Source organism: Haliotis rufescens, unplaced genomic scaffold (assembly GCF_023055435.1).
Source record: "Haliotis rufescens isolate VD_foot unplaced genomic scaffold, xgHalRufe1.0.p SCAF_3, whole genome shotgun sequence".
In the NCBI taxonomy this organism is placed as follows: Eukaryota; Metazoa; Mollusca; class Gastropoda; order Lepetellida; family Haliotidae; genus Haliotis; species Haliotis rufescens.
Window position 1 is genome coordinate 29,014,535 of NW_025964001.1, and position 11,218 is coordinate 29,025,752.

Below are 11,218 nucleotides of genomic sequence, written 5' to 3' on the forward strand. Positions count from 1 at the left end.
GTTAAGTAGATCTTTCGGAAACTCTCCTCAGTTCTGAAGTCATTCTAGCTGATCAGGGGAGAAAATGTTTTACACCATAGTGTACAGCTTATGTACGAGAGGGATATGGGTGAAACTAAAACCGTTGAGCATGGATATGAGAGAATTCGAAGGGCATCATACAATGTACACGTTACATTGGTCACTTTATAGCCTCCTGATGTCCTCATAGCCTACTGATGTCCTCATAGCCTACTGATGTCCTCATAGCCTCCTGATGTCCGCATAGCCTCCTGATGTCCGCATAGCCTACTGATGTCCGCATAGCCAACTGATGTCATCATAGCCTCCTGATGTCCTCATAGCCTACTGATGTCCTCATAGCCTACTGATGTCCTCATAGCCTACTGATGTCCTCATAGCCTACTGATGTCCTCATAGCCTACTGATGTCCTCATAGCCTCCTGATGTCCGCATAGCCTCCTGATGTCCTCATAGCCTACAGATCTCCGCATAGCCAACTGATGTCATCATAGCCTCCTGATGTCCTCATAGCCTACTGATGTCCTCATAGCCTACTGATGTCCTCATAGCCTCCTGATGTCCTCATAGCCTACTGATGTCCTCATAGCCTCCTGATGTCCTCATAGCCTACTGATGTCCTCATAGCCTCCTGATGTCCTCATAGCCTACTGATGTCCTCATAGCCTCCTGATGTCCTCATAGCCTACTGATGTCCGCATAGCCTCCTGATGTCCCCATAGCCTCCTGATGCCCGCATAGGCGTCTGATGTCTCAAAATCCTCTATACATGTAACGCTTGAACGTAAAGCATATATGCTGTTTATGTTTTCAACACCAATTCCTGTATTGCCAAGGATAATATTACAATGTGGTTCAGCTTTATACAAAATCAACTTTAAGTAAGACGTCCAACATTCACTTATGCAAAGGTCGTTACAAAAAGACACACACACACACAGAACAGATAGGATGGATGTCGCATATGCTATTCACACGAAATAAAAAGTAAGAAACAAACTCGGAAGATATATATGTTTGTTTGTTGCTTAACGCCGCACTGAGTAATATCCTAGCTATATGAATATCGCCTGTACATAATCGAGTATGGGCCAGACAGTATGAGTATGAGCATTGATCCATGCAATTGGGATACGATGACATGCATCAACCAAGATAGCGAGTCTGACCACCCGATTCCGTTGCTGAAGACCTGTTCTATCCCGGATCTTCACAGGTCTCCATCGATCAGCATTATTCTACTTCTTAATTTTAGCACTATTCTTTATTCAAACATAGGTGTGTGTATGTGTGGGGTGGCTGGGGTGGGGGGGGGGGGGGGGGGGGTGGGGGGGGGGGATAAACCAGAAATAGGACTCACAGATTGTACCCATGTACAGGGAATCAAACCCAGACTAGGTATACATGTATACTAGCGTTCTTAATACGACTCCTTAACACGAAGAATGCTTAGATCTCGTTCCAGTCCAGTGTGTTCCGACGACAAGGTTATTTTTCGGACAGCGCGTAAACACATCATAAAGCTAGGGGAGAATTGTATTCGTGAAATAATTCCGTCAACAGGAGAGCTGACGGCCCTATTTACATGAGACGGCATTCAACGTGCGCTAAGAGTGAGGCCACGAATAGAGACACTGTATATTCAAAAGTACATATCGGACGTACTTCAGTAAACACGCATGCAAGCCTTGGTGCGGAGAACATCTCAAGGTTATTTGCTGTCACGATTATCCTGAGTGACTGACAAACGGGGTGGCACACAAAGACGTATTTCAGGTGGAACCGTCGCCATAGAAGGCTTTGTTTGTGATATTGAGAAACACATAGAGCTTTGGATATTCCCCTGAGAAAAACACTATAAAACTGCAAAGTCGGTGTGTAGTGCAAAGGCCCCTCTTTCGTATTGTGCTGTTAGAAATCGATGCTGCATAAGAAATCATGCGTCCCAGCAGGTGTCCCGCGTCAGTAAGGGTTCAGTCACACATTCATGATGTTTACTGCCGATTCTCCCGAATGCGATCCGACAGAGATGAGACAGTGACCGGACAGTGAAACGACAAAGACGGTTCGCATTCGAAAAGATCTGGACTCAATCGACAAGAAACGGTAATGAACAATTCATGCCCGTTCATCACGACAGCGTTCCTCATCAACAGGACACCGTCCAGACAACACAGGACATTGTCACGTTTTGATCCGATACAGCAGAACCTGTCACGACACAGTCACGACTGTAATACGATTAGACTAAATCGACTGAGTTTCCCTAATGTTACGGGACGCGCCATACTGTCAGGAGAGCTTGGCCGACTCTGATACGAACGTATACGACTGTGTTCAGACAATGACAGGACATTCCAGATCGTTGAGGATAGTAATCCGACTTTTTCACTTTTCGTGTCGTAGCGCTGTCTGATCTCAAACGGGAGCCATAATCGGCACTGTGTGAATAGGCCTTAAAAGGGTACTCCATTACGAATTTACACGATTAGGTTCATTTGAAACGTTTTGAATGTATTAAAGTGACATTGTGTATTGAATGCAGTTAAAATATTAAAACATCTTCACAGGTAGATGTCATTCACGTACCTTGTTATGCCCCATTTAGTTAATTGAAATCGAGCTAAAAACATATACATATACTACACAATAAACGTTGAGGACAACCCGATTCTTTCATATTAGTAGTTAATATATCTGTCACGTCATGACAATGTTACTATAGCAATATGAAGAATCGGATGGCCCATAACTTTGATTGAGTAGTATATGTGTAGGACATTGGCTCATGGCATGACGGATGAACTATAGTAATATATAGAATCGGATGGTCCTTAGCTTTTATTGAGTAGTATATGTGTAGGACATTGGCTCATGGCATGACGGATGAGCTATAGTAATATATAGAATCGGATGGTCCTTAGCTTTTATTTAGTAGAATATGTGTAGGACATTGGCTCATGGCATGACGGATGAGCTATAGTAATATATAGAATCGGATGGTCCTTAGCTTTTATTGAGTAGTATATGTGTAGGACATTGGCTCATGGCATGACGGATGAGCTATAGTAATATATAGAATCGGATGGTCCTTAGCTTTTATTGAGTAGTATATGTGTAGGACATTGGCTCATGGCATGACAGATGAACTAAAGTAATATATAGAATCGGATGGTCCTTAGATTTTATTGAGTAGTATATGTGTAGGACATTGGCTCATGGCATGACAGATGAACTAAAGTAATATATAGAATCGGATGGTCCTTAACTTTTATTGAGTAGTATATGTGTAGGACATTGGCTCATGGCATGACGGATGAACTATAGTAATATATAGAATCGGATGGTCCTTAGCTTTTATTGAGCAGTATATGTGTAGGACATTGGCTCATGACATGACAGATGAACTAAAGTAATATAAGGACTCGGATGGTCCTTAGCTTTTATTGAGCAGTATATGTGTAGGACATTGGCTCATGACATGACAGATGAACTAAAGTAATATAAAGACTCGGATGGTCCTTAGCTTTTATTGAGCAGTATATGTGTAGGACATTGGCTCATGACATGACAGATGAACTTAAGTAATATAAAGACTCGGATGGTCCTTAACTTTTATTGAGCAGTATATGTGTAGGACATTGGCTCATGACATGACAGATGAACTAAAGTAATATAAAGACTCGGATGGTCCTTAGCTTTTATTGAGCAGTATATGTGTAGGACATTGGCTCATGACATGACAGATGAACTAAAGTAATATAAAGACTCGGATGGTCCTTAGCTTTTATTGAGCAGTATATGTGTAGGACATTGGCTCATGACATGACAGATGAACTAAAGTAATATAAAGACTCGGATGGTCCTTAGCTTTTATTGAGCAGTATATGTGTATGTATCAGCTGACGGCATGACATATTAACTACAGCCATATGAAAGAATCGGGTTGTCCTTATCTTTGGTATATATTTATATCCTTGTTGAGAGCTAAATATTTGATAAAATCCCCTTCGGTATGTTAAAAGTGTGAAAGTAATTGATAAATGAAATTGACACACATGTATTTCACAAATAAGGTTTTGTTAAATTCTTGAAGTAGGGAATATTTTAAGTTGGAGAACAACAGTCGGTCCATCACAAAGGTTGTTAAAATGATAATCAACCCCGAACCGAGAGTTACGTATATGTTCTAAATTAAAAATCTAAACTTAAATTCCTTAGAATCAAGTTTCCAATAATTGAATAAACTGGAATTTAGAACAAAAACTCTTTGGGATTACTATCTGCATATATATCGTTGATAATTTTGTCTTAGATATATCATATACCTTGATATATCGTTTTTGGATAGAGCGTCTGCTGGCATTTCGATGGTTCGATCCTCGGCCGCGTCATACCAAAAGACGTTAAAAATATGGTACTTGTTGTTTCCCTGCCTGGGGATAAAATAGGACCTGGTCGGTTTGGAGTCAGTATATAGTCTGTGTGGGGTATCCCTGTTAGACTGATGCATATTATCTTAGTTGGTTTGCACTATGACACGTGTCGCTATATAATTGCAGTGATCTTGAACGCGACGCAAACCTCTTTTCACCTCGCCTTTATATATTGATATGCTATTTCCTTGATATGGAGATAAAATGTCAAGTGAACAGGTTTTTCCAGACAAACAAATGAGTTTTTCCCTACACTGAAGTGATTCAGAGCCCCCAGGGCGCTTCTAGGTGAATACGTCGTCACATTTTGCCTCGTTTCCTCCAGCGATGAGGTTGTCCATGTAAACACACCTACTGTATGTATGATTGATGGCCATGTTGTTGTTTATATCAACGGGCACGTGCAGGGGGATGTGAATGACAGGGGGTGGACACTTGGATAAACTTGGTCAACATCTGGAAATCGGCCGAGATATGATTCTGTCATTGATAAAAAGTGGACTACATTGATAATAATAATGTATGTAAAAATATCAAATTTTAATATATGTAATGTCGATTTGTCCAATTTCAACGTTGCAGGACAATTTTGAACAGGTATTTCCGTTGACAACTAGCCCTTTTCAAGCACAGACATGTAACAAGAATGTGTAAAAAATGTGGAGAATGTAAATTTTGTAAAATTCAGGAGCAATTCTGGCACAGTATTTGATCGAACTGGCAGAATACCAAACGGTTGCTCGCTGCAACACATTTTAACAGTAGGTATGTTTATAAAGCTGTGTTATTTTCATGTAGCGCGGCCAGGCGAAATAGGGTTAACGTCTTATTCAAAATTATTTCACCTGCACGTGGATGGGTGTGGCTACTGAGATGCCATGCCACTTATCCCCAATAATTAAGTGATAGATATCAACCATGTTAAAACTTCTAATAAAGCCCATAACATGATTTTAAGTTTCACTATTATTGTTTCAATAGGGCAGGGCCGGTATATATGATGAGGATTATTAACGATTATTATCTATCAAACCTTTGTTGTTACAGATCTTAAAACCTTTTAGAATTTATTACAATGTTATGTGATTCATATTAATGTGAATAACACTTTGTTTTTTTTCAAAATTTGAACATCTTGAACTTATAACAACACAAAATGTAGAGGTTTGTTAAACTGAATCAAAAGGCTGATTACAACGGTTTTCAGAAAGCGATTATCTAATATTAGTACAAGAGCAGCTCTTGGACCTTAGATAATTTCCCACGGAGATGCAAATAAAGACAGGATAAAAATATGGTCAAAACTCATCCTGGATGAGTTCATGATGAGATGTTGAATCGGTATTATACTCGTGTTAACCATATTTGGTCAATAGTTGGCTGTTACAATAATCTTCATAACACAGCGGAGCTATATGTATCCATACATCGGGCGTCACATCGAACGGTCTATAAGTTAAAGTTCATCTTCTCAATAAAAAATAATTTTATGATGACTTCTGAAAACACACAGATTTCTCTAGACTCCTACTGAGGCAAAACGTCAATATTTCAATTTTATCCCTTTATGATTTTTTAAAACAATATATTCCTCTCCGCTGACTTGAAGACGCTATGATTATTTAATTTGTCAGGAGACGGACCTCATTGACTTTCTTAAAAGTTTAATTTAAACAAGTATAAAATCGTAAGTAATTCAGATTCTGCCTAGCATTCGTGTATTGTTTACATGAGTTATGTTGAATTATTTTCATACTTTGAATCAACACCAGTGGTGTGGAGCTGTTTCAAAGGGAAAGCATATTTTACGCAATCAAGTGGTTTGACAAGTGGTTTGCTGTGTACATTGTTAAAGATTAATCATATTGTAAGTCAAATATTTAACAAAATTATACTAATAATTAATGTCCTGTTATCAACACATTTACATTCATATGTACCTTTATCAATGACAGTTATTTAGTCTTTAAGTAGTCATGTGTGTGTTTCTAGTTTTGTCGGCACCAAAATGGTAAGCGTCTAAGACCTGCATTACTTCGGGGCTAAGCGCCTGCCCACATGTCCGTGGTAATGAGATCTCGTGTCAGACCCATGGTTTCATTTGTTTGTTTGTTTGTTTATTTGTTGTTTGACGCCGCACTCAGCAATATTCCAGCAATACGACGGGGTTCTGTAAATAATCGAGTCTGGACCAGACAATCCAGTGATTGACATCATGAGCATCAATCCACGCAATTGGGATACGATGACATGCATCAACCAAGTCAGCTAGCCTGACCATCCGATCCCGTTAGTCGCCTCTTACGACAAGCATAGTCGCCTTTTACAGCAAGCAGGTGTTGCTGAATACCTATTCTACGGATCTTCACGGGTCGCCCATGGTTTCAAATTTGTATGGGTCCTTATATGGCCTGCATTACATGTCGATGTATTTCTCACAATAAACTGCAGTTTTTAAAATGAGGTCCTGAAAAGTTTTAGAAAGGGCCTGCAGCTTCTATAGTCTGTGGGTCCTGATGGAAGCCTGGGACGTATTTATTTCAAACACTGCTTCGGGGTTTTCCTCCCACGTTTGCAAGATAGGCAGTGGTATAACTGGAATACTGTTCAAAGCAGCGTTAAGCCGTACTCATTCAGTCTTTCAATAAACCTATTGAGGGCTCGTTGTGAATGCAGCTGAGAAGCAGTTGTTCAGGTGTCTATGTCGCAATATAGGAAAACGTTCACTCCTTTGTTAACGTAACCACAGCAACATATACACAAACTACTACTAAGCTGCGTTTCGACCACACAAGACTTGTTAATACCAGTGCTAAAGGATGAGGTCATAGGTGTGCAGACTGAAAGCTGTGATAGTTTATTCATAAGCCCCATCAAGGAGGAGGGAGGGGGTGTGTGGGGTGGGGTGGGGTGGGGTGTGTTGGGGTGGGTGGGTGGTGGGTTTGTTGGGTTTGGTGGTGCAGAGTTTCGTCCCTTGGGCACGCCAGAAACCTATGAATGTGGGTTCGAATCCGGGTTCGCCCCGATTATGTTTCTATGTTTGTCAGCACCGTGCTCGTGGGTTTCACCGAAGTGGTAAACGTCTCAGACCTGCATCACTTCGGGCTTTCCTCCCACATTAAGCTGGTACGCCATGATATAACTGGAATACTGTTAAAAGCGACGTTAAAGGTACGAACAACGTAATAGGTAATATGTCAGATGAAGATAGCATTAAACACATTTCTCCACAATCTAACAGTGAAATAGAATTTTGCACCATTTAAAGCGCTCCTCGGTGAGACCTCTTAAAATGCTTGAGTATAATGGACAGCACAGCAATACGTGTTCGTCATCCTCCATAACAGCAGAAACAATACTGAAAGTTAGCTGGTATATTTTCGTAACGGCCAGTTTAAATTCGAAATGGAGCGATGCCACACCCGCCTCGACTAATGCACTACTGTCACACCTGGTTCTATTAACGTTCACAGCAGTACTTAATTTTCCTCAACTGATAAGTAAAGAATTTATTTCTTCCCCACGTATGCTATGTTATGCATTATGGCGTCATATACAACTGCATGAAATAAACCTTGAAAAGAAGGTTAAATTTAACCTTCAAAAGAAGTCATTTGGGCGTTGATCGTTTTAGCGTGCGGAATCAATAACATAATCACACCGGTGATTAATTTGTATAGGTTATAGCACGGTTGATCCACGGTATAACCAGTTGGACTAGAAATACGCAATACACACAAACCCGATTAACGAAACTAGTTGGTAAAACCCTCCTATTTCATATCCGTTTGTGGTTAGAGTTTCGTAAGGATAAATCTGTATAAGAAGCTTGTAGAATAAACGGCTATTCCATTGAGAAAACCTAAGTCGATATCTGAAATACGAGACAGAAACAAAAGCCCCTCCCTCCAAAACGCTCTTATTCGTCAAGGTGTTGGCTCGTCGAGCAGGAATACGCTGAATGACAAGCAAGTGCGGCCACGTCGAGCGCAGAAATCACGTGCTTGTTAGTAGATCACGTGACTCGGTGTTTACAATGACGTGGAGCAACGAGTATAAATAGCAGACGGCCGACTACACATTTCGTCTCTAAACACCGAGCTGAAAAGCTGATATAGCGATAACGGGAGAAGATGTTGGACACATCTGAAAGGGCGTTTAACCCTTCGAATGTCGATCAAATACTAGATTGTGAAATGGACACGAGTGATATTGAGAGTATTGATGAAATGGGATTCCACGCCCAATCGTCTTTACAGAAGCTGTCGTCTGCTGCAAAGCTACAACGTGCAAATATGGACAATATCTCGAAAGGAGAAAACACTTCACCACTTTCGGGTCAGGAACTGTCTCAGGACCTTTTCTCACTGATCGGTATGTATATATTCACTAACGTGTTGGCTATAGTTTCGTGTGATTAAGTAATTATGTACTGGCAACCACACCCACTGGCCATATGGTCTGTCATCATTCGATTGCCTTTGTATATGCACGAATGCATATATCATATTCACATATGAAAATGAATCATGAATTGACAAGAGTGAGTTCTTTTGTTATTTCCTCTGCATACTTTATCTATTGTGTGTGTAACCATCATAATGCAACATGATGCGGTGGGGTTACTCAAGTGGTTAAAGCGTTGGCTCGTCACGCCGATTGCTGGGTTCGAATCCGCACAAGGGTACAATTTGTTCCTCTCGAATAAATGAAAAAAGGAGTCCAACTCAAGTCTAGAATGATTTGTCAGGTCTGAAATTAAGGAATTTTCAGGGGGTTCATTTTGGATTTTATTTTGTTATTTGGTGATAAATGGGGCGGTCGGGTAGCCTAGTGGTTAAAGCGTTCGCTCGTCACGCCGAAGAGCGGCGTTAAACCATACTCACTCACATTGGTGATAAATATATTTTAATAAAATGACTTTATTTCTTGGACTACATATTAGCCTAGAGCACAATGCGTTAAGGCTATTGTCATGATATTGCTGGAGTATTTCTAAGGCGGAGTGAAACCATACTCACTCACTCACTCACTCATATGCAACACACTATAAGTCCACATGTAGTAAAAAATTGTCTCCGGAACATAAGTAAGCATCCTGATCGGATACCAGCTGTCATGTCAACATTCATTGTTAATGTTGCTATGGCAATGCGCTATTTTATTCTGCTGTATTTGGATTGAAGATTTATAGACTTTCAGAAATGCCATGTCGTCATTCAGGGAACGTGTTTCGTGTATGGTTTTGTTTTGTCTCATTTCATGTAGCTGATTGGTTATTCGAAAGACGACAGTAAAATGGCCTTTTGATATAATGAACAAGAAGCCAAATAATATGCTGTAAACAATAGTATGCACAATTAAGTAGTTTCGCTTGTTTAAAGAACACAAAGGTTCTTTAAAGGTGAGCGAGTGATTTGGTTTAACGCCGCTTTGAATACATATATATATATATATATCCATTTGATGGAAAATCATGAACATAGATTATGACTGTAGCAAATAGAGATAATATACACACAGTTAGGGCTCGACTGATAAGTGCATCAGCCCCATATCTGTTGAACTACGCCTCCTGTTAATCTACTTGGGAGATTTACATATAAGATTCGTATATATAATCACTGTTCAACACGCGGACGCATCATTGATTATGTATCGTCTTTTATTGCAGATTCCTTTAATCTGGAAGCCCCAGTTGAGAATTTCAACAGTGGCGACACGAACGCATTCCAGTCTGTTATTGATGACGTCATAGACGCCGCGCCCTCAGGTGACGAGTTTGACTTTCTGGATAATATTTGTGGTTTTACCAGTGGCGACATTCCCGTGAAACACAATAGTTCATCAGTGACGGGCACAGCCTGTGTTTACACCTGCGCATCGGAAAAAGACAGGCGCGGCAACCAATTAACCTGCGCACGGACTGAATCATCCACATGCATCAGTGGTGTGTACGACACGTGGAACACGCTCTCACCTGCAGATCAGGAACTGCTTGAAAAATTGCCTGTCTTTTTAGAAAACGTTGACTCTGTATTGATCTCAAATGCGACGAGTGGGTGTGTTCGGTCGAAGAAGCGAGAACGGGACTTTGAATTTCACGAGATTGAACCTCGCAAAAGACTACGTTCGGAGGATGCGCGTGGTGTGTTCAACAATTCGAAAGGCAAAGCAGATACTGGCATTTTAACACGTGATAATATTTGCGCGAGGGGATCATAGCATTGTTTTATCACTATAATGCACGTGGTTGCATTTCATAGACGTTGTTGCTCCATTCATTCTCATCAAAAGTGTTCATCGAAAGTCTGACTGTTGTGATTTTTTTTATGGAACTGCAAGAAAGTGCCAACTGTTGTTTGTTTTGTGTTGTTTACATATGTTACACATAAACGACGGATGCCGCCTTTTATAAAGTTATCTGTCAACATGAATACTATGTCTTGTTGTTTTTCTACTGGGTATACGTACGTAGTAATGGAATATTCCAGGGAAAAGAGCGCGTATCATAACTTTCAAAGCGCTACATCACATGGGTTAAATACGGGAGTCGAACCTCGGTGTGTTGTACGTACCACGTTTATAGTGAAAAGCCTTGACTATAATTTTCAAGTGAGGATGACTTATAACGTACTGGTTAACGAGGATGCAATAAGTCTCAAGCAATGTTTAAAATTGTATTCTCCGCTAATAATTTATAAAATCAAATATCAAGTGAAATATTGCCCGCATAGGGGCGGTCGGGTAGTCTAGTGGTT

The 11,218-nt window shown here is 40.4% G+C and overlaps 1 protein-coding gene across 1 annotated transcript; it reads left to right on the forward strand.

The window, feature by feature from the left end:
* The first annotated feature begins 8,526 nt into the window (after window positions 1-8,526).
* On the forward strand, window positions 8,527-10,894 carry LOC124145360. Its single transcript, XM_046515113.2, has 2 exons — window positions 8,527-8,831; window positions 10,132-10,894. Exons 1-2 carry the CDS (start codon window positions 8,591-8,593, stop codon window positions 10,680-10,682), a joined length of 792 nt encoding a protein of 263 aa, XP_046371069.1. The 5' UTR covers window positions 8,527-8,590; the 3' UTR covers window positions 10,683-10,894.
* The last annotated feature ends 324 nt before the right edge of the window (window positions 10,895-11,218 follow it).